The 27362-nt window shown below is 42.6% G+C and overlaps 2 protein-coding genes across 2 annotated transcripts; one reads left to right on the top strand and one right to left on the bottom strand.

Annotated features, from left to right (window-relative positions):
• Positions 1-1440: 1440 nt before the first annotated feature.
• Positions 1441-11257, bottom strand: LOC113162131 (metal transporter CNNM1-like). The gene is made up of 10 exons (XM_026360147.1): positions 9817-11257; positions 5238-5381; positions 5017-5157; positions 4456-4625; positions 4261-4351; positions 3513-3658; positions 3124-3409; positions 2795-2899; positions 2369-2473; positions 1441-1753 (listed from the first exon to the last, which is right to left on the bottom strand). The coding sequence occupies exons 1-10, from the start codon at positions 11255-11257 to the stop codon at positions 1674-1676; spliced, it is 2709 nt and encodes a 902-aa protein (XP_026215932.1). The 3' UTR covers positions 1441-1673.
• Positions 11258-13670: 2413 nt separating this feature from the next.
• Positions 13671-26966, top strand: hoga1 (4-hydroxy-2-oxoglutarate aldolase 1). Its single transcript, XM_026358853.1, has 7 exons — positions 13671-14256; positions 15494-15622; positions 17290-17417; positions 18030-18164; positions 22184-22280; positions 25696-25829; positions 26514-26966. Exons 1-7 carry the CDS (start codon positions 14040-14042, stop codon positions 26661-26663), a joined length of 990 nt encoding a protein of 329 aa, XP_026214638.1. The 5' UTR covers positions 13671-14039; the 3' UTR covers positions 26664-26966.
• The last annotated feature ends 396 nt before the right edge of the window (positions 26967-27362 follow it).

Below are 27362 nucleotides of genomic sequence, written 5' to 3'. Positions count from 1 at the left end.
GAACATGAAAGAATAGTTGACATTGAGTCGTGAGGTAGATGACAGGATTAGCCTAACTTAGCAAAATGTCTAAAATAGCTACGTGTAAATAAAACTAATGAGAAAATAGAGATTTGTAGTTAGTTCTTTTAACCTCTTGTAAACATCTCCTAATTATTATTGTTAAACATACTTGGATCTGCTTTATCTCATTGATTGTGTTTACCACTAGGGGGCAGCGTAAAAGAAAATCTGTATTTTTATCTTTAAAGTTCAACAGTTTTGCGTTTATACATCCAGCAGATATGAATCATTTATTTGGAGCTGTGTTTCTAGTCATCTGGAATATATTAGTCCAGTAGATGCTCTCTTGAAGTTAATCACCTCATGGCTGAGTCTTATCAATTTTCTTACCTAACAATGAGCAAGAAAGAGAATAAGAGAACCTCGGAGAAAAGTCGAACTGTTCCTTTAATGCATCGGCTTTTCACATACGTCAGTGGAAATAAACTTTTTATTTTTCAAATTCAGCAAGGAAACACAAACAATCTCAGGTCAACATATCCTCATAAAGGTAAGAATCTGTTGTGTTGTGTATGCAGACACCTGGAGGGTGCATCATGGTCGCGTCATGTTTGGTTGTTGGAGTAGGAGTGAGAACAAACTCTGAAGTTGAGGTTATGGTGCACCTCATTTTGTTACAGTGCATCCTTAGCCTTTTCTAATTCTTATTGTTGGATGTCAAAGTATTTAGTATTTGTGTTGATGTGGTTCTGACGCTTCTCCTTCCTTTTCGAGCAGACAGCAGCAACGACCCTCTGGGATTAATAAACCTGTGTGAATCTTGGGGACCTGACTTTGTGGATAGAGACACAGTCATATTGTGCAGTAAAATGTCTTAATGCTACAGCCTCTCATGCTCACTGTAGTAATAAGGTTTACTTTACTGGAGCTAAGGGACCTAAACCAGCTAAAACATAGGTCGACATACTTTCGACCATATTACTTGGATGAGTGTTTGTCAATCTGCAATAATAAATAAAGAAAAAAAAAAAAAACAGGCATCCAGATACAACCCAGATATAAAAAGGTTGTTTGTAGATAAATAAATTGTTTCTATACCAACAGGTTATAATTAAGTAGCTCTGCTTAGTAAGTAACAAGCATGAAATGTTTCAAATCAAAAGCTGGAACACAAAGTTTATTTCTTTACTGTCTTGTTGAGATTTCGTCTGTGCATTTTTGGAGCAGTATGTACAAAACAGCATTGTCTTTGGTGTCTTCCATTCATCACCTGTGCACCATTATTCCTTCTTGCTCCATTGGAGAAGTGCTCACATGTGAAAAGTGTATTTATAAAAAGTTATATATTTTTCTACAAACCTTTTACATTCGCAGTCATTCCTTTATGTGCATCAGCATGAAGGACTTGTGCCGATGAGAAGCTGAAGTTTAATGCATATTGCCAAAGCTGCTTCCAGCCATACTGTGATAAAATGGTGTCTCCGTCTCCACGGACGTGTTCAGTACATTCCTGGTGATGGGCCCTCGGTGTATTCTCCTACATCGAGGGCGTGTAGAGAGTGTTCTCAGATAAAACTCTGATAGCCGTACTTCACGAACCACATCGTCTTTGCAAACAGCTTAGAGAACCATCACATGATGGAGTGTTCAGGTTCGTTTCACACGTTCTGCTAGGTTTTAACCAGCGGCTGCTCTGAAATGTCCTCTGGTGTCTTTTCTCCTTCACGAGATTTTTTCCTCTTCTTGTGGCCTGAGGAGACACGTTAATATTTGTTATTTCACCTTTCACATGGGTCTTATTCCTGTTTCTGTAAAAGAGAAGCGTCTTTGGAAAGATTTAGGTGGCTCACAATCCATGCTCCATCCAGAATGAAGCATGAACATTATAGTAAGTTAGTGCTGAAAATATAAATTTTAGATTATTACAAGGTTAATATAAATGTTTAATTCAATGTAAATTATTTTCATACCAAACTGAAGTTCTACTAAAATAGTGTTTTTTGTGTCTAGTTTTTCTCTATATAACTAACGGCTTATGTGCTTTGCTTTGCAAATTGGTCAGCAGTAATACAAAGATCTATAGAGAAAGAAAAACAATGAAATGGTCCCTTAAGAACCAACACGTGAATACAAAGTAGGAAAGTTCGAAATCCTGATGTATGTTTAAGTAGGAGGCAGATTCAGGACGGGAGGCTGTGATTGTGTAGCGTGTATGAGGTTGTGTTTGCATGTGAATCAATGCCAAGGAGGAAGAGAAGAGCATAGAAGTTGGTGAATAAGTACACTGTGTGTGTGTGTGTGTGTGTGCGTGTGTGTGTGTGTGTGTGTGTGTGTGTGCGTGTGTGCGTGTGTGTGTGAGACTGACTGAGTTTGAGCAGGAGTTTCTTGCCCAGTGTGTCCTCTGAGCTGCTTAGCGACAGGCTGCTGATGAAAGGAGACGTGTCCGTTTCTATGGGAACAGAGGCCATGTCTGAAAGAGAGAGAGACAGAGAGAGAGAGAGACAGAGAGAGAGAGAGAGACAGTCATGACACTGTTAATGATGAACAGCTTTGGTCTTTGCTGCAGGACAGATTAAAGTCCTTGACTTTCAGGTGCGTTGTTGAACTGAACGTGTTTCCAACCAACCCTCTGCTGTTTGAGGAAAATTGTTTGATGTGCAAATACAAATGACTTTATCACTCTCACTTGGAGGATTTAAGAACATCTTACATGTAGATGAGCTGTGAGGATCCTATGTGACCGATTAGATTCTAATGTTTTTAAATCTGTTATCATAGTTAGACGTCATACCTGTGTGTGCATCAGCCTCACACCTGTCCTCTCTGATGTAGGGGATCTCATCCATCCGGAGAAACACTGAGTCGCTGGGACTCTTCTGGCCGTCAGACTTACTCCCTGAAGCACAAAAAGAAATATTCAGCCCGTCATTTCTCTGTCTGTCTGTTTGTCTCTCTCTCAGTAAACAGTTTGAGGTGCTGTAACTCAGGTCATTCAGCTCTTTTCACTCTGAGCACTGTGGACTAACAGATTCAGCATGTGTGTCTGCTGCTGTGATCTGTGAACCTGCTTCATTTCCTGTCTCACTCTCTTTATCTGTCTCTGGAGTCGTGGACACTCACGGACGATGCGGTTCTTCTCGTTCAGCAGTGAGGTGCTGTGCGGCACGCTGGACTGTTGTCCTCGGGTTCTTGCTGAGCTCGGCCGGCTTGGCTCCCTGGGCGGAGGCATGAGGGTGGTGGTGGTGGTGGTGTGGTCTGGGGGCATGAGCGTGGCGCCGTGCTCCGCTGTTTGGGGCTCTGGGGTCGGGGTGTTGCCTTCTGTTAAGCGGGCGTCTGCGTCAGGTGTCTGAGGAGAGCTGTCCATCCTGGTGGCTGTCACAGCGTTCTGATAGTGGCTGCGGCTGATCTGACAAGAGCAGAGGAAGAAGAAGAAAGAACTACTCAGAACTCGTTAAAGCCTAATTAACTATATTTACATGAAGTCTAGTTGCAGTATCTTAGCTGTATACCTTGATGATCTGTAGGTGCGTGAGCTGTCTCACAGAGTAATCTGGTAAATACACGTTCCCCCCACCGTTCAGCTGGCTCATGCTCCCTCCATACAGCATGGACTCCGAGCGGTCCAAACCACTGCTGCGAGAGGGGGATCTATGGACTGCAGAGGAGAGGTGCATGTTATGCACGTTTGTAATGACAGGCAGGATTTGGTATTGTCAGTCAAATCATCAGTGCGCTCAGGAATGCTGTTTCATTTTGCCGTTCTCAGTGTGCGATCGACTCGGCAGTAGTGTCTGAAAGCTTTCATTCATTTGAGTCACTTCACCTAATGAATGCTGCATTCTTGCTGCAAGAGCTTGGCAGTTCAATGACTTAGGAGTGTGTATTCAGAGCGCTTTAAATGCAATGAAAGATTTCTGGAGAGTCTGATTTCTCCGGTTTCCACTCTTAAAGTGCAAACCAGAGAACAAACGCTGCGTTCATGGCTCCAGCAAAATTATTCACTCATAAAAAGCAACTTACTTGACAACCTGTAGACTCAAGATTTAGCTTTATATCTCATGCAACTGTACAGTAAACATCTCGGGAGTGTGTATACTGTAACTAAAAGCACATTAGAATCATCATGGTTAGTGTGTATAATAGTTTTAGTCTTTACATCAGTCCTTGAGACTCTGGGGTATGAAATTAGAACATTTTTGAGACACATACACCTTACATTTATATTTCACATAGAAATACAGGCTGTGTGTTTTGTACCTGTTGGCATGATGGCAGGTACTCCAAAGTAAGAAAAAGCTCCATTCTCAAACTTCAGCGCCTCTTTACCAAACTCCACCTCAACTCGACCCTGAAGAAACATTTCAGACAAACACAGACACCACCACGTTAGTCAACCAGCCTCAGCAAACATATTCTAATCATGTCTAATAGTTGGTCTGGTAGCAGAGAGACCTGTAGCACCAGGATGAAGTAGTCCACCGGTTTGTTGCGTTGGAACAGGAAGTGCTGTGACGCTCGCTTGTTCTTCTCGTCAAACTTGAGTTCCTGCACGACGCTGGGGTGTTTGATGAGCCTCAGCAAGATCTTCTCTGATATATGAGCTGGTTTGAAAGGCTCCACCTCTGATGCAGGAAAGGACACAATTACGGAGGGATATTTGTAGTACCTGTTTTTCCTAAAATGAGAACGAGACCTGTTCTCCTCTGAATACTCAAAAACAAAATGAGGCCTTAAAAAGGTCAAAACAGAAACCTTCAACCAAATGTTAATGATAAACAGGAAACAGAAACAGCCTGAGGGGTTGTGAGAATACTTCAGTAATAATGAATACACAAATAATCCTAAGTTAAACCCAAAACTAAAACCACATATCCTACTTTTAATTAACCCGTTTAAGCAGTAAACACATCAGTTCATGTTCCTCTCACCTCTTCCTCCCTGTGAGGATGTTCGTTCTGTCAAGGACACAGACACAACACAGACGTACAGAGCAGCGAGCTGATTGGCTGTTACCTGTGGACAGGAAGCGGTGTGTTGCCAAGAGAAGCTGAGGAGAAATCTTCACTTTCATCTCGTTTTCTGACAGTTTGAAGATGGAGAAGTCCTGCTGCTTCCGTTCGTGGTGAGAAACACGGCGCTTTGTGCGATTATCAGCTGACAGACCAGACAAAACGACAGAGTTTAGAATCTATGTCACATTAATCTTTAACGTGTGTGTTTGTGTGGAAACATACTGTAGAGGTCGGTCTCATCCAAGATCTCGGACTTTATTATTTCCTCAATGACGTCCTCCAGGGTGACGATGCCCATCACCTCATAGAACGGGTCGCCTTCGCCCTCGTTGTTCACTCGCTGCACGATGGCAAGGTGGGACTTTCCTGCATGAGAGAATCACATCAGCATCACTTTTAATCCAAAATGCATCGTTTAGATTGATTTAGCAGCAGATACAGAGCTAAAGCATGAAAACGCTGGTTAACAGAGTTTGTTGCATGTTACTTTAACTGGAAACATGATGATCTTGAGCTCTATGAGGTTTGTAGACATGTTTATATTTTAGTTTTGTGTAAATCTGTTTGTCCTCACATGCTCGTGTGCATGACTCACACTGAGTGGGAGTGAAGCTTTCCGAGCTGAGCTGAATGCAGCAAGTGTAAAAGCAGCTGGGATTCGATACAAAACACACACGGTCTCTGGATGCAAAACACAATCCATCATATAAATACACTGAGCTGACACATCCGGAGCGTGCGTTTCTTCTGCTGCTGTGTTTACCTCCAGCATGATGGGTGTGTGTTGTTGGAGGTAGAATCTGAAGGTGTTGCCAAAGGTAAATGGAATAATTAATAATCTGTGTACTGTGGAATGAGAAACTCATTCAGGAGCAGATTATACAGATTAAAATGCATCAAAGCAGACGGACAGGTCTGGAAACAAAGCAGAAGCAACAAGAAGACAACAGGTTGCATGTGTCTTACTGGCTAAGTGATGAGACGCTGCACTGCAGAGAGAAGCAGTTGTGTGTCAGTCAGAAACTGTGAACACGTGCTCACACACACACACACACACACACACACACAGAAAACAGAGTGAATCCTTGTTTGTCGCTCTTCCTTAGCGCTCTGGCTCCAAATCAACTTCCACACTGAGATTCTCTTTTTGCTTCTACATTCACTGCCTGCCAAATACTACCACACACACACACACACACACACACACACACACACACACACACACACACACACACACACACATGATTCTGGCAACATTACATTCAGCTAAGTAGGTCAGCCTTACATACAGAATGGACCAAATGAGGGAGCGTTTGCAGCCGGTGTGCTGGATGTTGTTCCTCTCACTGTTCTGTCATAATAAGTTTATTACATTATTATTTTCACATCATTAGTTTGCTGTTCAGAATCATCACCTTCAGTTTGCAAATGAAATGTCTACAGTGACAATAAACCACAGCTGAAATAAAGATGTAAATGTAAATGTAAATGTAAATGTAAATGTTGTATCTACAGTATACCACTAAACGTGGATGATACACTATCCCACTCTTGGATTACGCCGGCTGCTCGGTGTACGAACGTGGTGACTATCATGTGTCTCTATGGAGTTGTGTGCAGCCCTGAAATGACACCACCAGTGAGTGGCTGATATTAAACACATGCAGGAGCCAGGACACGGTCCAGTTTGTCCTGTTCTTCTCTAAGTATTGCTATTGATTGTTTGGGCATCCTTTTGTCCTTCACAGGACCCGACCTTTTGCCCAACCCTATGTGAACTGCTGCTGAACTACTGTAGTGCTCCAGCCACGCCTTAAACAACACGAGGGCCCAGGAACAGGCACTTATAGCTCTACTGCAGCCATGAAGTAGCCAGAAACAGCACAACAAGTGGCATAAACTGTTTAACTGTTACCAAAACGTTTATATAAAAGTTGTAGAGACATTTTAGCCCACACTGAATCTGTCCCTCTTAGACCATTCACTCCATCTTTCAGGCCAAATGAGAGATGATGTTTGAAACAATTTAAGCATTTGAAAGAAGATTTTCATGTGAGTTACGGTCATAAATATACTCGATGTACAAATGAAGAATTACAAAGGCAGTTAGACTATTTTATATGACACTTCTCTCAGAACAGTAAAACCTTTGTTCTTACTGTGACTAGTTTCAGAAACCACCTCTTTCAGGCACCAGGACCTGTGAATGTGTTGATTTTCAGACAACTAAAAGACAGTTTAAAAGTTCAAAAGTTCACTGTGTGACTCTGTCAGTACAGATCCAGCCACACACAGGCTGTAGATTTAGATAAATAATAAAGTAACTGTGACTGCTCACTGAAGATGCTTTGCATTACTTCAGGGTGGATATGCATGACAGCATATTCCACTGTACACGTTTGCAGGAAAAGAGCTGATGATCTGAAATATCTAAAAACTCACATGAGTACTGAAAGCAGATGGCAGGGAGACAAACTGTGGGAGGACTGCACAATGAATATTTTATACTCTGCCTCCTGTGAGGCCGTAGAGTAATAAGGACAGAGAGAGAGGCTGGATAGAGAGGGGGAATAGAAAATGTAGTGGGCTGGATGTATTTTGCAGTAAATGGACAGTTGTATATCATATAAACCCATGTACAGTAATGGAAGTATTGATTAAATAAAGTGCGATGTATTGAATCCAGATTTGCCCCTTTTTTTGAGTAATAACAGCTCCACATTAATAAATGACACATTAAAGTCACACTGCTTGTTATCTTTGTTCAAACCTACTGCTGATCGTGTGTGTTCTCGCTCGTTCGTCTCTCTGGACGAGGATGCAGATTCTAGTCCAGGATTTAACCGTTCAGCTTCCCATCTGTCTAAACAAGACTCTCCTGGCACCGAGCAGGTTCCCTGTAGCAGCAGGCTGCTGCCGTTGTTCACAGTGGGGAAGGTGTTACTTGGCTCATTTCAGTTGTGCCAGACACACTAGTTAGCATTCAGGCCAAAGGATCCCTCTATAGCCTCAGCGCACCAGCACTCTTCTGCACCTCTGCAGTGTCTTTAAATCTAGTGGAAGCAGGGTTTTACTAACAATTGGCGAGTAAAGATGTGTTTTTCTTCCAGTTATCGGCTTCTGTCCAACACTCCTTTTACAGTATCTTCTACTACAGCTAATGATCTCTCTCAATATGCACCAATCTGATCCATTTGTTTCCATTAATCCAACAGTTTCTGTTGAAACAATGTGGTGTTTTAAGCAGATGTAACAAGGTTTAACCATCATTTCTAAAAGTCATTTTAGCCTGCACATGAATAAAAGTTGAGGCTGTAGCTCTCAGTTCACGTTGCAGCAGATGTTCCAGTATGAACAGTGATGCTTTCTAAGAGTTGTTTCCTCTTCGTAGTTCAGTCGCCAGCTCACATCGGAAGATGTATTTACAGAACAGAGGTATAGTTACGTCTGGCTCTGACCTTATTCCTCTAGACAGCAAACACTTACTGTACGCTCAGAGACTGGGGAGTGATAACAGCAAATAAAATATCATCAAGAGACCAGTCAAACCTGCATGTATTGGTACCGTAGGTATATGTAGGTATATGGCATAGGTTGCATGTAGAATGCAGCTGACCACCTTACAGCCCCGGATGCAGAGCTCCATTGATTTTTCTGACCTATTAGTGGCTCTGTCATTCGTCAGTGTCTTTACCATGTTGCAGAACCACACAGAGTCGAACTCACACTAGGTGTGATGTGTTGTAATGTGAAGACTCAGTCTGCATTTGTAACTGGAGCCTCCTCAGTCTGTGAGGGACTCAAATAAATGAGAAACTCTTCTGCTGCAGAGCCTGAGACACTGAGAGAATGAGGGAGAGAGCTGGTTTATAATACCATGATCTGTGTAGATCATCTCAAGCAGATTTAACATCTCTGATGCATGAACTCACATTTAACAGTCAGCAACACCCGGCTGGATAATAGGTGTAGGCGAAGGAGAGCAAATCCACCTCAGCTTTGAGCACTTAAACCATCAATAGTTGTTAAATTACCTTTAAAATATGAATTACTTCCTTAATAAAATCAGCACAAATGTAAATACATGGTCAAGGTGTCCTTCTCTGTTTACCTCCGCCTCTTCCTGTTACCACAAACCCAACACAAACTGCTGACTATGCAGGAAGGCTGCATAGCAGGGAGGACTGTGATTGGCCGGTGAGCACCCACCCATTTTCAACACTACACCACTGAAAGTCTTTCACGCTTTTATCTTTTTAGGTGCAGGGAAGGATGGTGCAGCCTGTAATTAACAATATGATGCTGTGAGATGCTGCTTGTTCAGGATCAGCTCAGCTGCCTGGTTCGATCTGTTCAGTCAAACCTGCAACTTTACAGTCAGAACACCTTCTGCTCTTTATAATTATTCAAATATAAAGAGTTCAGAAATAAAAATGTGAGACAGCAGCTGAGAAAATTACACAAAGATTTAAGATTAAACAAGAACTGTCAGAACAACAAGTGATGCACAGACTGGTTGTCTGTCATCGCAGTACCAGATCCAAATACTGAGAGACTGTGAGAAGTGAGGAAATGAAGAGTAAAGCAGAGTTGTTGTCGTTCCTGTGTCTCACTTCTACTTAATAGTAGGAAACTGTTACAGCAGGTGATTTCTCTGTATGTTCTACACGTGTGGCTGCATTTACACACATGAACCTTTGACACTGAGCTTCACTGGCCCCATAAATACCTCCTGCTGAAATGTTCTCCACTATATCTGTCCCAGTGTCCTCCAGTGTCCCCCTTCCCGCGCCCTCCTCACCTTTCTTGAACTCCTCCAGCATGGCGTCCAGTTTTGTGTCGTTGAACACGCAGTGCAGAGGGTGCTTGTAGAACTGGGTGATGGTCTTCAGCGGGGTGCAGTCGTCTGGGTCCACGAACGCCAGGTCCTTGACGAACAGGATGTCCACAATGTTGGACCTCTCGTTCTCAAACACCGGTATCCTCGTGTATCCGCTCTGCATAATCTCCGACATGGTGTTGAAGTCCAGCACCACATCCGAGGCCAACATGAAGCAGTCAGTCAGCGGCGTCAGGACGTCCTCCACGGTTTTGGTGCGCAGCTCCAGAGCTCCCTGGATTATGTTGAGCTCCTCTTTGACCAGGTCGTGATACGGGTCGGTAACGCGCAGCATCTCCAAAAGTTTCTCTCTGGTGTAAAAGTTGGAGATCTCCTGGTTCAGGATGAGGTCCAGCAGTTTACTGATGGGGTACGAGATGGGGAAGGAGAGCACCATCAGCAGCCGCGTCACCCAGATGGTTTTGGAGGCGATGGCCAGACCGTGCCGCGAGGCCACCGAATGCGGAAGAATCTCCCCGATGAAAAAGATGCCGAAGGCGCAGATGACCGTGGAGAGCCAGGTCATGCCCAGGATCTGACACATCCACACGGCGAGGGAGGCGTTGATGATCGCGTTTCCCAGGAGCAAAGTGCAGAGGACGTAGTTTCCGTGCCGACGCACAGACTCGATTTTCCGCGCGTAGTTTTGCTCCTTGTCGGTGCCGCTGTTCTGGAGAACCTGCAGCTCCACCGGGTCCAGCGCCAGCAGGCTGAGGTTCAGTCCGCTGAACAGAGCAGAGAGCCCCAGCAGTAGGACTGAGACCAGGACCTGCAGCCACAGCTCCGGGACGGCAGAGCGCTCCACCACAGCCACCCAGAAATCCCGCGTCCGGTAATGTTCCCACTTGGATCCGTCGAAGGCGCACATGGAGTAGTATTTGATCTTCTCTCCCCTCCGCAGGTCCTTGGCCAGCAGCTCTACGAGCACCGAGTTCTGGCTGGAAGCAGACTTGAAAGACCCCAAAACCTCGATGTCGGACGTCCTGGCGTTCTTGTCCATGCACATGTTCCGTTTCGGGTGAACTTGTCCCTCTCGCCCGGGAGTGGGCTCCTCGATGAAGGCGATCCAGGGCGCGGCGTTGTTGGCACGAGTCCCCGCCGTGCGGTTGAGCCTCTGCGGGGATGTGGAGTAGTAAACCCGCAACATGAAACGGGTCCCCTCGGTGGCTTTCAGCACCCCGTCCTCCACGGACAGCTCCGCCCCGGTCTCCTCCGGCCGAAAGCCGAGCAAGCCGAGCGCTGGGTCGGGGAGCAAGGAGCAGAGAGACAGGGAGAGCAGCAGCAGGCGGGACGGAGACAGCGGGGCCCCGCGGGAGACCACGGCTCCGCTTCGGGACCGCGCGGCCGCATCCTCTGCAGCCATGATGCGGTGTGAGATGCTCAGTCAGTCCAGGGCCCCGGGGTCACGTGGTGCTGCGTGGTTCCGGTCCATGTGAGTAAAGGAGGGAGCGGAGAAGCGGCGGTGATTAAGATGTTGTGCTGCACAGAGAGAGATGCGCCCTCCGCTGTGGTGTGACGTAACTTTCTAATAATAGCCTCAAGCTCACTACAGGAAAACGACAGTAACGGACCTCGAGACTGAGAAAATCCAGGAGTTTAACGTTTGATGATGTGCTCAAGATTATTTGAGGAGTCTTTGTCAGTATCTGCGGCCACAGAGAACCTGTATTTAAAAACCAAGTTCCAAACCTCACCCAACACGTTCCCACTAAACCTGTGTCCAAATCAGTTCCAGAGTTTCAGTTTTGCGATTTTAATTTAATTTTATAAGTGCTTTAATTAAATTAATCATTAAATGAACTCACAGTAAACACATTTGACCACTTAGGTTCATTTACAGGTGGAGAAAAAACTTGATTAATCCCAGAGGGAAGTTGTTTTTGCCTCATTACAGTTGTTCTCAACACAGAAAGAAAGAAAAGGAACCACGACCAGGAAAGATCCACAGCAACACAAATACACAATCACATCATTACAGAGAACTCAGTATATGTACAGAATATGTAAGTCAATAATTACACTCCAGGTGGAATGAAACTGTCAGTTCCCCCTCCCCTTACAGAGGGGGGAGGAATTGTACAGATTGATGGTCACAGGTAGAAAGGATCTCCTGTGGTTCTCTGTGGAACATTTAATGTTAATAAGTCTCTGGATGAACGTGCTCCTCTGTCCAGCCGACACACTGTGCAGTGGGTGGGAGGGATTGTCCAGGACTGAGAGGAGTTTGGACAGCATCCTCCCCTCAGCCACAACATGTAGAGGGTCCAGCTCCACCCCCAGAACAGAGCCAGCCCTCCTAATCAGCTTGTTAGTGTCTGACACCTTCATGTTGCTGCCCCAGCAGACCACAGCATAGAAGATGACACTGGAACCACAGACTCTTAGAACATCCGCAGCATGGTGCTGCAGACGTTGAAGGACCTGAGTCTCCTCAGGAAGTACATCCGGCTCTGAGCCTTCCTGTACAGTACTGAGTTCTTAGTTCAGTCCAGTTTGTTGTCCATGTACACTCGGATACAACCTCCTCCTCCCCCTGTATAGAGAGAGGGATGACAGGACTCCCAGATTTCCTGACGTCCATCACCAGCTCCTTTGTTTTATTGATGTTCAGTTGATGATGGCTGACTCCACAAAACTGCCAGTTCAGTCTTCATTGTGACAAAAGCTTCAGTTAAATGACAACAATCAGCCAAACCAACATGGTCTGAACAGAAGAGGAACAGTGTGTTAGTCTGTGTGAGTCTGACCTTGAATTTCAAACAGGACCAAGTGAGTTGATCGTCCTCAGAGTCCTCTTTAAAACATTAAACAGCACTGAAGGATTTAGTGGTTTGCTCTTCTCTTTTACTCATTTTCTCGTTACTTGTTTGGTTAGTTTTTTTACTTCATATATGTTGTTTATGTAGTACAAAGAAATTTACCAAAAGTAGGCAGACGAGTGGATCCTCACATGTGACGGCTGAACATCTCATCACAGAACAATGATTCACTGATACCAGGCTCCACTCTTCTGTTATCATGACTGAATTCTAATTCATCCATCAACGTGTTCATCAGTCTAAAGCAGCATCACGTCAGATGAATGTAGTGAAGTAAATAAGTAAATATTTTGATCTGAAATTAGTAAAATATATCATAAAATGAAAGTACACAAGTAAAGTAAAAGGCCTTGTAATTTTACTTCAGTGTACCTCTACACTGTAGTCCTGCTGGTTACTATAAACAGATTTTGATAATGCTGATGTTGTAGAACTTATGTTTTAATGGAGAACAGAGAACAAACATCTGCATTTTAACTAATAATCTAATGATATCACTCATCACAGGGGGACGAGCTCCGTCTGCAGCGTCCTCTGCTGTGAGTGAAGAGGAGTGAACGGACTTACAGCACCAGTGAGTGCTGTAATCTTTCTCACCCACAGCAGAGGACGCTGTCTTTAAAAAGCAGAGTGCACAGAATCATACTAACAAACAGTAGAATTACTTCATTCTGTACTTTTATGTTTTATTTATCTGAATCTACAAAGTTACGCACGTTTCAACAAATATAAAGAAGCAAAAAGCCCATTTTAGTATGTCGATTACTAGCATTAGTAAAATAATTTATAATAATTTAAATAAGATCGTGTTGTAAAGAGTGCGGAATAATTGACAGACTGTTTTTAAGGTATCACACCAGAACTGAAGCACAGGACCAGGATCGACTCCAAACCGTCTGTGTGCGTTAAAAGCTGCACATGTTGGTTGGTGCGCTCCTGCTCCGGGGCGGAGCTCTGGATCTGTTGCAGCCCAGTTTGCTAACTTCGCACTGAGATATGTTTCTGTGCCAGTGAAACCAAAGTTTATTTTATTTTATCGTAATCGTTCGAGTTCGTGCCACGTTTAAAAAACAAAACATGCGCGTTTTTACGCACCGAGCAAAATAAAACGTGAAGAGACTGAGAAGAAAGAAATAATTCAGCGAGTCGTTATTGTCGAAGGGAAGAGTCAAAAAACAGTTGGGACACTTCCACAGGGACTCAGAACTCACAAATTTGGGTCAATATTTACAAAAGCGGGTTAATAATTCACTGTCGTTTGCAGCAGCTGCACAGACTCGCAGCACACAGGCAGCGAGCAGCTCCGGCCACGCTGTCCGCTCCACAATGCTGTCCGCCCGGCTTTGTGTGAGAGGTCTGAGTCCCCTGTGCAGAGGAGGTCGCCCCGCAGTATGGAAGCGACACCACAGCCATGCAACAGCTCCCAGCGTGGACATCAGCGGGATTTATCCGCCTATTGCTACTCCGTTCACCGCTAAAGAGGACGTGGACTACAAGAAGCTGGAAGAAAACGTGCAGAAATATGGCAAGATACCGTTTAAAGGTCAGATCCAAGATGCACAGAAGGAACATTAACGAACAAAGCAGAGATTTTGAGAGGTGTTTAACAGAGAGTGAAAGGTGCAAGGGTCATCTCCTAGAGGGAGAGCATGCAGCCAGTGGAGCCTCATCAGCAGAAATCAGGTGCATGGCTGAGGCAGGAAGGCACCTGTAAGAAAAACTGTATAATACTGTATAATATTTAAAAGTAGTTATAGTTAGGAGACAGGAAATAAACAAATTTAATGTCATTTAATGGTTGTCAGTTATGAGGAATTGCTTACAAGACAAAATTCAGCATGGAAGAAACACCTGGTTCTGCAGGTGACTGTCGCCCTCTGGTGTTTTTCTTTGACTATTAACACGAACTCACATTTCTTTGAACTGCACCACTAATACTGGTGTCAGTGCCACTGTCAGTATTAGCAGAGAAAGCAGATTTAAAGTATTAGCTGTTACACTTTTATCAGTATCAGTGCTGCTGAGACAACTATAATATCTTATAACTTGTACTACTTTGTGCACTTATACCACTTCCTTTACCTTTAGTCCTTTAATACTTAGGGATATATTCTATTCATAAATATGATCAAACACATGAGCTGAATCTTCCAGTTTGTATACACAGTATTTCATCTATTAAGACTGGGTGTCCTTGTACATAAAACTGATTTTGTTTTTTATTTTTATTGCTCTTTTCTTCCTGTGTGATTTCTGGTACTACTATTGTTACTTTTAACGCACTGACTACGACCATAACCACTTTTGCTATGTATTATTATTTGTTTTGCTTGTATTACCTCACCTGTTACCATTTTGACACTATTTCCACTACTGTTATATTTCTAGTGGTATTACTGTTTTTACAATAACTTCTTATTTTACCACTTATAACATAATTGTACTAAAAACAAACAAACATATAATTTCCACTTTTTTTGTTCATTAGCTAAATATTTACTTGATCTTTAGAAAACTCTTGCAACTACTTCAGTGTTTTAGTCCTATTGTCTTATGAAATGTCAAAATCGAGTGTGAGTTGGTGTTTTTCTTATGATTGTAAACTGTAAATGTTTGGATTTGTTTGGACTCTTGTTTGAAGCTTCTGATGATTTGAAAGGTCACAGACTTTCTACAATGATGCACATTGATTCAGTTTGAATTAGTTTTTTGAGGATGCTCAGCTGTAGACAAACATAATAAAATGGAAAAATGAGACAATAATATGTTTTATTCTGCAGGGTTGGTGGTTCAAGGCTCAAACGGCGAGTATCCGTACCTGACGGAGGAGGAGCAGGTGGAGGTGGTGAAGACTGTGAGACGATCACTGCCAGCGGACAAACTGCTGATTGCTGGATCGGGCTGTGAATGTAGGTCTCAGCATGTGTCTGTGTTTATTCTCTGTTAATAGAGACTTCAGCATCTGAAAACTTCAGCAGTCATTGATAAAGTAGTAGCTTCACAGTAAAGTAATCAGCTGGATTAAGGTGCATAGTCAATTACAATCTATGACTTTTCAATCCAACTCGTTAGTTGCTTTCACAGGATGATTCAGGTCTTTATCCAGTGTGAAGCAGGATTTCACTGAATCTGAGCAGAGAATTTATCCCTCACACTTCACAATTCATTCTTAAACTTTGATCAGCTGTCAGGTCATCAATAAACACCAATGAGTCTGTTTACAGGCCCATAGCATCACACTGCCTCCACCATGTTTTGGATCATGAGCTGTTCATTTCCTTCTCCCTATTTTTCTCTTCCCGTCATAAAGTTAATCTTGTCTAAGAAATCTTAATCCAGACCTGGTCAGACTAAGTCCAACCTGCTCCTTCTGTTGTTGAGTGTTGTGGTTTTCCAGGCCTTTTGCTGTTGCTGAGCTGCTGGTTCCAAACTGTTTTATTCTATCTCTCTGATGAATTTATTTAGTTTATTCTGACGATGGCATCCTTCACTTGCACTGGCACTTAATGTTGAGAGTGTCATTGAACAGCTGCTGTTCAGAACCTCCTCTACACTTAGACATACTGAGTGAACAGGCCCCCTGGTCATCAGTTGTTCAGTTGATTTTGAGCCTCTGAAAATGGGGGTTTGTATGAAAACTGCTTTAATTTCTAAATAGTTCAATGAATCCTTTTGTTAAACCTCCTAAATGAAAGCTGAATGTCTACATTTGAATCACATTTAATTAAATCTACTGTAGCAGGAAAACATAGACATTACATCACTGTTCCAATACTTGTGGACCTGATTTTAGTCATCCAAACATGTGTTTCCACTAAAGCACTGAACTGAGGCTCTGACCCTCGTCTTTCAGACTGGACTGTGTAAATCAGACTTTGGTGTGAGGAGAGCTGGGAGCACAAATTGACGGCACATATGTTTCCTAAATTTTAGCAACTTGGATTTGAAGCGCATTAGTAGACACTGGTGGTGTTATTAATTTTTATGGGCTGATAATTGAAGTCAAGTGGAGTCTGTAACAGTTTATGAGCTGTTCAGTTCTGCAGCTCATAATTAACATTCAGAGAGAGTAGAGGTTACATTAACTCACTCCAATTGCTCTTCCTCTATTCACCTGTTTAAAAAACATCTTACTTCATAGACATTTATTCAGCACAGATTCCAGGGCCCCTATTCATTACATTAACTGTCATCCAGGGTCATTTCTTCAAGCATTTATTTCATTTTTATTTCATTTTCACATTTCTGCCCTTTCTGTACCTGTGCTTTTAAATGTTCTGTGTATGAAAACTGAGGCCAAGGTTGTTGTGTTCAGTTTCTAAAGTAGTAGAAAGGAGACCTACTTACCAGAGATGGAGTATAAATTGAGTATTGTACGAGAGGACACACATGAATGTGTGTACATACATACACAAGGTGAATTTTAAAAATCAGATTCTGTAAAATACATCCATCAGTGCATCCAGTCCTTTATTCCTTTGTCTTGATCAATACGGTTTTGGACAAATGTGAAGTGAGGATGAAACTTCAGTGTGTGTTTGTTAGTAGAGTGTTTTTCTTGGCTCTCCCTCCTCAGCCACCAGAGACACGGTGCAGCTCACGGAGAAGATGGCGGCAGCCGGAGCCGACGCAGTCCTCGTGATAACGCCCTGCTTCTACAAGGGCAAGATGGACAGCCGTGCTCTGATCCAGCACTTCACGAAGGTCCGCTGACAGACAACTGAGGGTCCCTAATTCCATAGGAAATGGTTAAAGATCTCCTCCAGATATGTTTTAAGACAAATGCTGTGCAATAGTAGTTGATCTTACATATGATTCAGTTTAGTTTGTAATTTGTCTGCTTATTATCCTTCAAAGAAAAATCCAGAAATATCTATTTGCTAATATTGTTTTATTCTCAAGTTTTAAGGTTTAAGTTTTTTATTGTACACCTTTTAATTAAATAGTTTCAGTAAAAACAGGCAACATGTGCCGTCACTACATTTTAATCCTACAAACTAAAAAACAGAATCAATTCGTTTATTGAAAACTGTTAAATCAAGTTATACATGTAAAGGTTTAATGTAAGAAGATCGTGTTTTTCTACCTGAAACAGACTTAACACTGTTCACTTTACCTCTCACACACAGTGGAGCTGCCACATGACACTGAATAAGTAAAGTATTTATAGGACATGTAAAATTATATTTTGAAACTACAGGGAAGATTGTATAATTAAACCTGAATGTTATCGTGAATGTGGGAGCGATTAGTGGAAGGAGAAGGTTAGCTCACAGTTTTGTATTCGAGCTCTCATCTCCCTGTGTCCGGCTGCAGGTGGCCGACAGCAGCCCGGTGCCTGTGGTTTTGTACAGCGTGCCGGCCAACACGGGACTGGATCTGCCGCTGGATGCTGTCGTGCATTTGTCTCAGCATCCAAACATTGTGGGCTGTAAAGAAAGTGGAGGAGATGTAAGAAACAAGTTTTTCCTTTTCATTGTAATCAGCGAGTAAGTTTATAACGTTCGGATCCTGGATTTGATTCATGTACTGTTTGTGTTTAAAGTTGAAGTTTAATCATTCATTAAATTCAGATGCTGGTTCAGACCTCCAGTCTGGTCCAGTTGAGTCCAGTACAGTTCTCAGTCTCCTCAGGCAGGACCTTAATGTGAGAAGTGGAAACTGTGAGTTATTTTTGAGGCACATTTAAAGATCTGTTTATCTTTATCACTAAATGGAGAAAACAATGCAGACTCTGTCCTGAGGGTGGCGCCATAGGAAAGGCCATTATTAACTAACACTGTATAAAGAGGGTTGTTATAGACCCTGTCACAAAATCTGGCAGCTGAGCTGAATCTGCTTCTGGCAACAAATTGCTGCACAGCCACCGTCGCTGGTTTTAATATCAGCTAAATTATCAATAAATAATCAGTGTTAATTAAAAGAAACTGTATAATGTTTATTTACAATAAGTTTTCACTTGTTGACAAACAGAAAAGTGTGAAACTCAGTAGAGGAAACAGCTCGAACCAATATTTGTTCAATAGAAATGTATAAAATGACAAAGTAGAAGCGTTCTTACACATGACAGGAGACGCTCATAACCAACCTAGATTAGCAGAGTGTGTGTGTGTGTGTGTGTGTGTGTGTGTGTGTGTGTGTGTGTGTGTGTGTGTGTATGATCTCCATCATCATAAGTATGTTTGAATGCAGAATGTACTGTACAGTATTAGATATTAATAGATTAATATGTTACAGCACCAGTCGGGTTGCTAACATCACCATTAAACAGTGATGATGTTGGCCACATGATCAGTGAAGTTGTCCGGATTCTTCCACAGGACAGTGAAAGCAACAAGCGAGCACTGATTCCATCTATTAACGCTGCTCAGTCAGTCAAAGAAACACCGTGCTGCTGTGTTTAGTGGATTTTTACCTGCTGTAGAGAAAAGTGTGGCGACAGTTTAAGAACCTAAAATTAAAGTGTAAGAGTTTTATCCAGCAGGCTTGACTGCAGGGTTACTTGTTTGGGGGGGCGAAGAGTTTCCACTTGTCAAGCTCTTAATACCTTTTCATCTGTGTGGGAAGTGTTTGTGAGAAGTTGCAAATGGATTTCTGATTTGGGAAATAACATGTTTGTCCACTTGTTGGGAGACAGAAGCGTGGGTGTAGTTCAAGCACAGAGTGGCCCCGCTCAACCGTAGGCGTTAAGAGGCCCAATACAGAAAAACCGAGGAAGGAGGGGGGGTGGGCCGATTTGAGGAAGGCAGACAAGTTGTAGAAAAATGACTGAGGCTGTGAGAGGCAAACGCAGATCTCCCCACATTGGACAGCTCCTGCTATTTGGCAGATTGCTTTGTCAATAACACATTTTTGGCATGGAGGGAATTGAATTTGATATATGTTGAATAGATGTGTTCTCCCCACACTCACTGCACATCCAGTCTCCTGATTGATATCACGCTATCAAGTGGCCGTCATCAGTGATTATCATGCTCATAACTGCAGAAGGGGCAGGCTGCACCTACAACAGGCCACATGGTGCATATACTGTATATATAGTAGATATGATACAGATATAATGGAGCTCAGAATGGAAATGATCAAATGAGCTTCACCACAACATGTTTCCGTCACTGGTGATGTGTGATTGATCGTCCTGACAGAGGATTCAGTGGACTATCCCTTTAAAACTGAGCTTGTTAGTGACTCAAACTGCTGCAACATCCTTAGATTCTGTCAGCTGCTTTTGAAACAAACAAACAAACAAACACTACGGAGCCGATCCATTGGTGGTTGCTCGAGTTTCTATTTTGGGCGCTGCAGTTTGATTGGTTTGTTTTTGTTTTTGTTGTGTCTGTGCAGCAGGATCAGTAGAGACCGGACATTTGTGAATAAATGAGTAAAAGAAACAGAGGAAAACCAGGTTTTCAACACCCATGAGGCTCAGCTGGCACATGCAGTCACACTGCAGGCTTGACTCCTGCTTGAGACATTTGTCGTGCACCTATTTTCACTAAATGTCTCCAATATTAAGTCTCTGAAGAGAACGTGCTTGTGAAGGCCCCTCTGCTCGTCTGTAGATCCTTCAGTGTTCTTGTCATGTAGTTAAGATATCTGCTGCTTTAACAACTCTCCCCTGAACGATCATTAAAATTTCATTTCATCTCACCACATCTCCTCTAATCTAATCTATCCTCCGGCTCACGCTGTTGTGCACACATACATCAGGTGCGTGTGAGTTTGTGCATCATGTGTCAGACGTGCGAATGCAGACAGAGATCTGGTGAAGCGCCACCTTTGCACAGCGACTCAACTCAACCTGTCTGATCAATCCAAACAATTATCTCTGCCGTCTCTAATTGGAATAATTACACCTGCTTTTTTTAGTTGTGTCTTAAGAGCTCACACCTGCAAAAGTAGTCATGAACACTTTAATAAAATGTGATGCAGACACACAAACACTGCTAATTTTTTTTGTCAGTTGTTACAGAAACTCAATGTTAATTAAAATGACAAGCGTAATGAATTTAAAGAAGGTGCCTCGGTGTTCTTAGCTTGTTCTGCCGCTAATAACAATTCCGCTTTAGCATGTTTTCCTTTATAATTTACATATACAACATTTTATTAGGTACATCTGTACAATCTGATGCAGGACTGTTCAGCCCTGGTCTCATCACCGCACTTACACTTTAGGCTCTGGCTGAACCTGATCCAGGTAACATGTAGTAGATACTGAAGCACACGTAAAAACAGGATAATTGTCAGGTAAGTTTTGGAGTTGGATCTTTATTTCAATGTTTGCTGCGCAGATTTATGGATCGATGTGGATTATTGTTTATTTGTGATGTCATTAAAAATCATCACATCTGTGAATTAGATCTAAAATTACGTGTTTCATGCCTCATGTCTGTGTTTTCATAGACTTATGACTCTACACTGTTTGATCAGGCAGTACTTTCACACTCCGTCCAGTTTAAAAACCTCTGCTCTGAGTGCAGGATGCACATAAAAACACATAAAAGAGATGATCCAGGCCTCCTTTAAATGCTCCTAACTCCACAGTGGTTTGTCAAAACACTTTTTTAGTTGAACCAGGTTAAACTGGGATGAACCCTGTGCACTTGGCGCTCTGCCTCCATCACTGGACTAAATGACAAGGCTGTGTTTTCTCATTCCTGCTGTTGTTCTCAATACCTGCCTCTCTGAGACTCAAAAAATTAAAGCACATGAGTGATTTCTGTCACCTGGACAGACAGTCGCCCTGCTGCAGTGCTGTTTTTCCCCCACTGGGGAGCTCTATTTAAATAGCCAGCACTCTCAGGCTTTCAGGAGACCAGCAGGAGCTCCTCGAACCTGATTGACTGACTGATCAATTACAGTCCTGCATGTTTGAAATGACTGAAATGAGAAAACTGATTGACAACCGATGGTTAAAAATAGACCCTCCACAGTAAAGTGATGGAGGCTGAGACCAGAGGCTGCAGGTTTTCCCTGCGGATTTTTCAGCCTCGTGTGCGGAGCGTTTGTCGAGTCGTCTCATGCTCCTTTTCAACGTGTCAGGTTTATTTGGATTTGCCGCTTCGTTTCCCGATTGACAAAAGCGAGTTAAAAGAGAGACAACAAAATAGGAAGCTTATCAATTATTCATGAGCCTCTCCCATCCTCCTCCTCCTCTATTGAAGATTCCTCTTTTTGTCTCACTTGGGACTTGTCTGTTTTTCTCGCTTTGTCTTCCTCCTCCTCCTCCTGTTCGGGATGTTGAACGGTTCCCTCCCTCCAAAACGAGCCGATGCTCATCTCAATTTGAGGGACTTGTTTACCTTGTGAGCTGTTGGGTTTGTCATCGTCTCTTGTGACAGTGTCCCCTGAGATAATAAAAACTACAGCAGATATTAGACCTGACAGCAGGGAGGAGTGATGACATGAAAAGAATTCAGTTATTTTACCTTCTTCTCTCTTTCTTTGTCTCTGTTTCGCCTCTCGATCAGATCACACGGATCGGCCTGATTGTTCACAAAACCAAAACGCAGGATTTCCAGGTGTTGGCAGGCTCAGCGGGGTTTCTCATGGCCGCCTATTGTGTTGGTAAGAAGCCTAAAACAGTACTAACACTAGCGTTGTTCCTCACAGGGAGAGGTTGGTTGCCTTCATATGCCCCAGGCTGCAGTCTCCCCTACTGTTTGTTTTCTTTTTATCCAAAACCAAAGTGAAGAAATTGTCTTTTTGAACATCATTCGTTTCAGGTCCCTGCTGCACAATTATGAGTGTAAAGAAAGGTGAAGACGCTACATGAATCCAGTTTAATCTAGTGTTTTCTTTTCACTATCACACATCAACTTTCTCCTCCTTCTTCCCATAAGCCCTTGAATTCTGGGATCACTTCCTGTTGTTTCAGATTTCGTTGTCACTTTAGAAGATTCTGCAACATGTCACATTAACCCTGAGTTTGATTTGCACAGGCTAGAAGTTCGAAGCCATACATCCGCATTTAATCCCCTCTAAAGGGACGGAAAGGCAAAGCGTAGACATTTGTTTTAGGCTCCTGATACCTGACATAGAACTGTAGATGAGCTAAATGACAGAACCACACTACAGTCATAGTCTTTAATACTCAATGAAAAGACTCGAGGATTCTGCTGTTTACATAGATAGATGGTTTTAAAAGTAATAAAGTAGAGGTTCTGTGCCAAAGTAAGAAAACTTTCAGAAAACTTCGAACTGAGAACTAGTCAATAAAATGGCATCGAGGATGAGATCAATATGCTGCAGCTGCAGGTTGTTATAAGTGGATTTACAGAACAACAGTATCTCTATCTTTACAAACACGACGACAGCTTAAATAATGGCAGGAAACAAAATGTCAGTCGCTGCCATTTTAGAGCTGATTCGGTTTAATTTTGTGTTTCTGGAGAAAACGTCCTGTTGCCCTAATCTGTTTTTTTTTTTTTTTTCATGTTAAAATTAAAACTATCCTGTTTTAGCTTCACCACCGTGCACGGCTCCTTCGCTCGTCTCCTTCAATCCTTCAGATACAGTAAATCATAAAACCTCAGCGATCTGTCTCCGCGGCGTGATGAAGCGACACCCTCTCGCTGTGCTGACCACGTACGCTCTACTGTAAACTCGGATTACACATCACCACGATGCTCAGGAAGCTAATGAGTCATGTTCTCCTACTTCCAGCCTTTTTAAACCCACTGTCTCTCTCACACACTCCCACAGCTCTCTGATCTTTGCTCCCTGACATGTTCTCATCTCCATAACTGAAATATGGGAGTAATTGGCTGTGCCTGTGTGTGACTGACTGACACAGCTAATGCAGCGCAAGGTGGTGCTCAGTGATTGATATGATAATGTGTGCACGCTGTGAGTGTGTGTTCGAGTTTTGATGTCCAAATTCATGCTCTCAACGCCCCCCACATTGATGCTGAAGGGTCCACCTGTCAGTCAAACACTCATAGAGCCTCATGACAAAAAGCTTTGATGGAAAACTTGCCCACATGAGCTCCTGCACTTGGAGAAGTTTTGAATTCTGCAGACTTTAAGTGGTTTGCTGTAATTTTATTTAGTGGAAAGATCCAATTTTTTAGCATATATCTCTTCTCACATGAGTCCTATTTCTGTGACAGAAATATGGCAAAACCCGAGGTGCTAAATCAGACTTTGTCACAGTGAATTTTTTAGCATGTTTACTGTGAGCTATACTGCCAACGTGAATTTAGTTAAGGAGAGTTGCTGTAAAACCAGAATGTCTGGGTAAGAAACCATACAACACAAGCTCAATACGTCTTCTTCTAGTTCTTTCCGAGACCGTCTCTTAGATCAAAACTGGATTTTCATGAGCAAGAAAGAAACTAAAAGCTGGAAACCATAAGATGCGTTTTATGAGAAGTAAATTCAAATGACAGTAAAGATAAAATTCCAGTTGTGATAAATTTGCACAAACACTCAAATAAAAGTCTAAAAGAATAATTCAGTCGATGTAGGTGAGAAAGAATGAGGTTAAATTCTTAAATTTGATGCTCTTCATAACAAAGTCTGATCCAGATTCATTTCAATGATATAAATCATGGCACAGTTCTCCTAATTAATAAAAATAAAGGTTTCATAGAGTCTTTGTGTGGAACTAAATCAGCACAGCTGTAGTTTAACTACTTTATATTGACAGGTGATTAATCCACAACAATACACGATCATTTATTAACTGATTTATATTTAAATATAAGAATTTTCATCTACAAAAAATAAGTACTGTAGTACCGTTAGTTGAACTTTATTTATCTGACAAAAAATACAAAGAGCAGATTTTCAGTCTTTTCACTCATCTGCTTAGTTTTTAATTTATTTATTAATTTCAGCATTTTTAGTTTTAAAAACCTTTGTCAATAACCGATTAATAATTCAATGATTTTTTTTGTAATTCTTATGAATTTATTTCTTTAGACTCACAGATTTAAAGAATTTATCTATTCTAATTCATTTATTTCGTAGGAATGGTCCATTTCTATCTTTAAAACTTTCTCACTGTGCTTTTTTCCTGGACATTTGCTGCCATATTTTGCCGTCTATTCCGTCTATTTCAGTCCAACCTTTAATGTCTCTGTTCACGAGCTGTCACTCACAGTGCAGCGAGGAGACGGGGCTGCACGCCTGTCGATCAGCAGCTATAGGTAAGGTGCTGTCAGCTGTAGATCTGAGCTTTGACAGGCCACAGAAATATAAATACAACGGAAAATCTGCCCATCAGCAGCCGCCGACTCGTCTGTCCACAACAACAACTCCAAGGCCGTGGACAGAGGCTCGCTCAGCTCACTCTCCGCTTTTCTCTCCCACCAGACGCAGACAATGAGATGTCACGATGAAAGGCCGTGATATCTTGTTGCCTGGGAAAACGCATTTGTATCTCGCTCTGTAAATAAAACAATGATGTGTCGGGAAAGAAAAGAAACAGGATGGAAGGCTGGATCAGTTTTATCACTGTGTGTTGACAGAAAATCATTTACGTCTCTGTGCTGACAGCAAAATGTAAAACCAGGAAGGATGATGGATGGCTTTGTTTAAGAAGAATAAATGTTCAGCTTAAAAACAGACAGGAAACACAGCTCACTTCTTCCTGTTGTGTTTGATCTCCTGTAGTTTGAACTCTGAATTCTGTGTGTGCGTGCTGTCAGGTGAAAACTGCAGCAGAAGGAGCTGCAGGGTTACTGTAAACGGGTCTCTGTCGGTTCAGGGAATTCTCCGACCTCTTGGGTCAAGCTCAAGTGCTTCTTGTACTTTGCTGTGAGGCATGCTAATGTTTTAGTGCACTGTGAATGATGAGTGGATGGAGCATTCATACACTACATCCTGCACTGAGCGTGTGCACACGGTAAACCTGTTTCAACCTCCAATAGGAAACAATTTTAAAATGATTTATGGAATTTAATTTCTTGATTTCTTGATATTAGTATTTATGTAGTTTGTTCTGCACCTTATTGAACAATCCTGTACATGTCTCTAGGTGCGGTTGGCGGTGTGTGCGCGCTCGCTAACGTGCTGGGCAGGGAGCTGTGTGAGTTGGAGCGTCTGTGTTTGTCCGGTTCCTGGGAGGAAGCCAGAGTCCTGCAGCAGCGTCTGATCGAGCCCAACACCGCCGTGAGTACCATCTGCTGCACCGTGGACGCTTCTGTCCGTATCTCAGACTAACTCCCACAAATAGTGACAGACTGAAGGTTTGCTCACATTTCTCAGAGGCAGAACAGATGCTGGCAAAATCTCAATGGTTGCATTAAATGTCAGCAAGCAAATGAAAAACCACAATAGTTTTAGTTAATCTGCTTTTTTTGTGTTCAAGTAGGGTTTAAAAATGAAGAGCTTAAAAAATGATGAAAGCCGTTGTGGTGTAGTGAATAAGTGGGTTTACTCTGAGGAAAAATGAAGTTGTACAGCACATCGAACTAAAATCCACACCAAGAGAGATGTTGAAGTTTGTTCTTCATGACTCCACTGAACTGTGTGCTGTCTGAGTCGGAGTCTGAGCGAGTGTGTGAGGAGTCAGCTCTGAATTATCAGCTTCAGGCTACAAATATTATCTGTTAAGGTGTGTTAAATGTTACTGCCCCAGCAGCATCAATGTACCACACAACCTCCTCCACATGCTGCATCAGGAAAACTCAACTTCGCTCTTGTATCAAGTGACCGGATGAAGCTCAGCAGCAGAAATCGATCACAAATACTAAACGTGTCTGACTTGAAGTGTGTTATTGATAAAACCTTGAAGTTTTTCTCTTTCGGGGGGGCGGGAGTGTATGGAGGCTCACTGATGCTCTGCGTTGCTAGGTGACCCGGAAGCTGGGAGTGCCCGCCCTCAAGGAGGCGATGGAGTGGTTTGGTTTCCATGGCGGCGCCTGTCGATCACCTCTTCAGCCGCTCACAGAGGCTGAAATCCAGCAACTGAGGAGAGACTTTTCGTCCAATGGTTGGCTGTGAGGTGGCACAGAGAGCAGAGACAGTGTGCTAAAGGCTAATAAATCTGTTGCTGCCCATAGGAACATTAAAAACAGAATCCAATACTTTTTATTCAGTATGAACATTCACATACTATATTAAGTATGTGTAGTAAATTGAAGAGTGGCTTCTCTGTAGTGAGTCAGTTACTAATGATAAATACAGTTTTTTAGAACCTGTAAACCTGATTTTATCAACAACAGTTAAGAACTTGTGCAAAGTACTGCACAGTATTTGTTAAATGGTCACATTGGATTAATGTTGTAATAAACATTTGTGAAATGATGAATTCAGAATTAAATCTAAAACAATGTTTCTGGCTGATGCTCAATCACAAACGTACACCTCCAGCGAGGACACACACTGACGTTAGCATGAAGTCATGTTTCTGTCCACCGGATGAATTTTAGCCTGAGATTGACGCTCCTCTAAGTTGAGTCCTTCACTGAACCACAGCTGCCTGCTGCTGCAGGACATGAGGACGATGAGAGCTGCACAGGGATAAACACAGTTTGTGTAACAGTAAAATCCCAATGGGCTATGACTAACTGACTAACAAACCAACTTTCTAAACTAATAACACATGTTTCACGCAGATATTGTTCCACCTGTTTGGCTCGACACTGTGCTTAATACTGGTTATAGAACTGCAAGGCAATTCAAAAACTTTCAAAGACCCAG

Source organism: Anabas testudineus, chromosome 1 (assembly GCF_900324465.2).
Source record: "Anabas testudineus chromosome 1, fAnaTes1.2, whole genome shotgun sequence".
Taxonomy (NCBI): Eukaryota; Metazoa; Chordata; class Actinopteri; order Anabantiformes; family Anabantidae; genus Anabas; species Anabas testudineus.
This window is presented reverse-complemented; position numbering and strand designations above follow the sequence as displayed.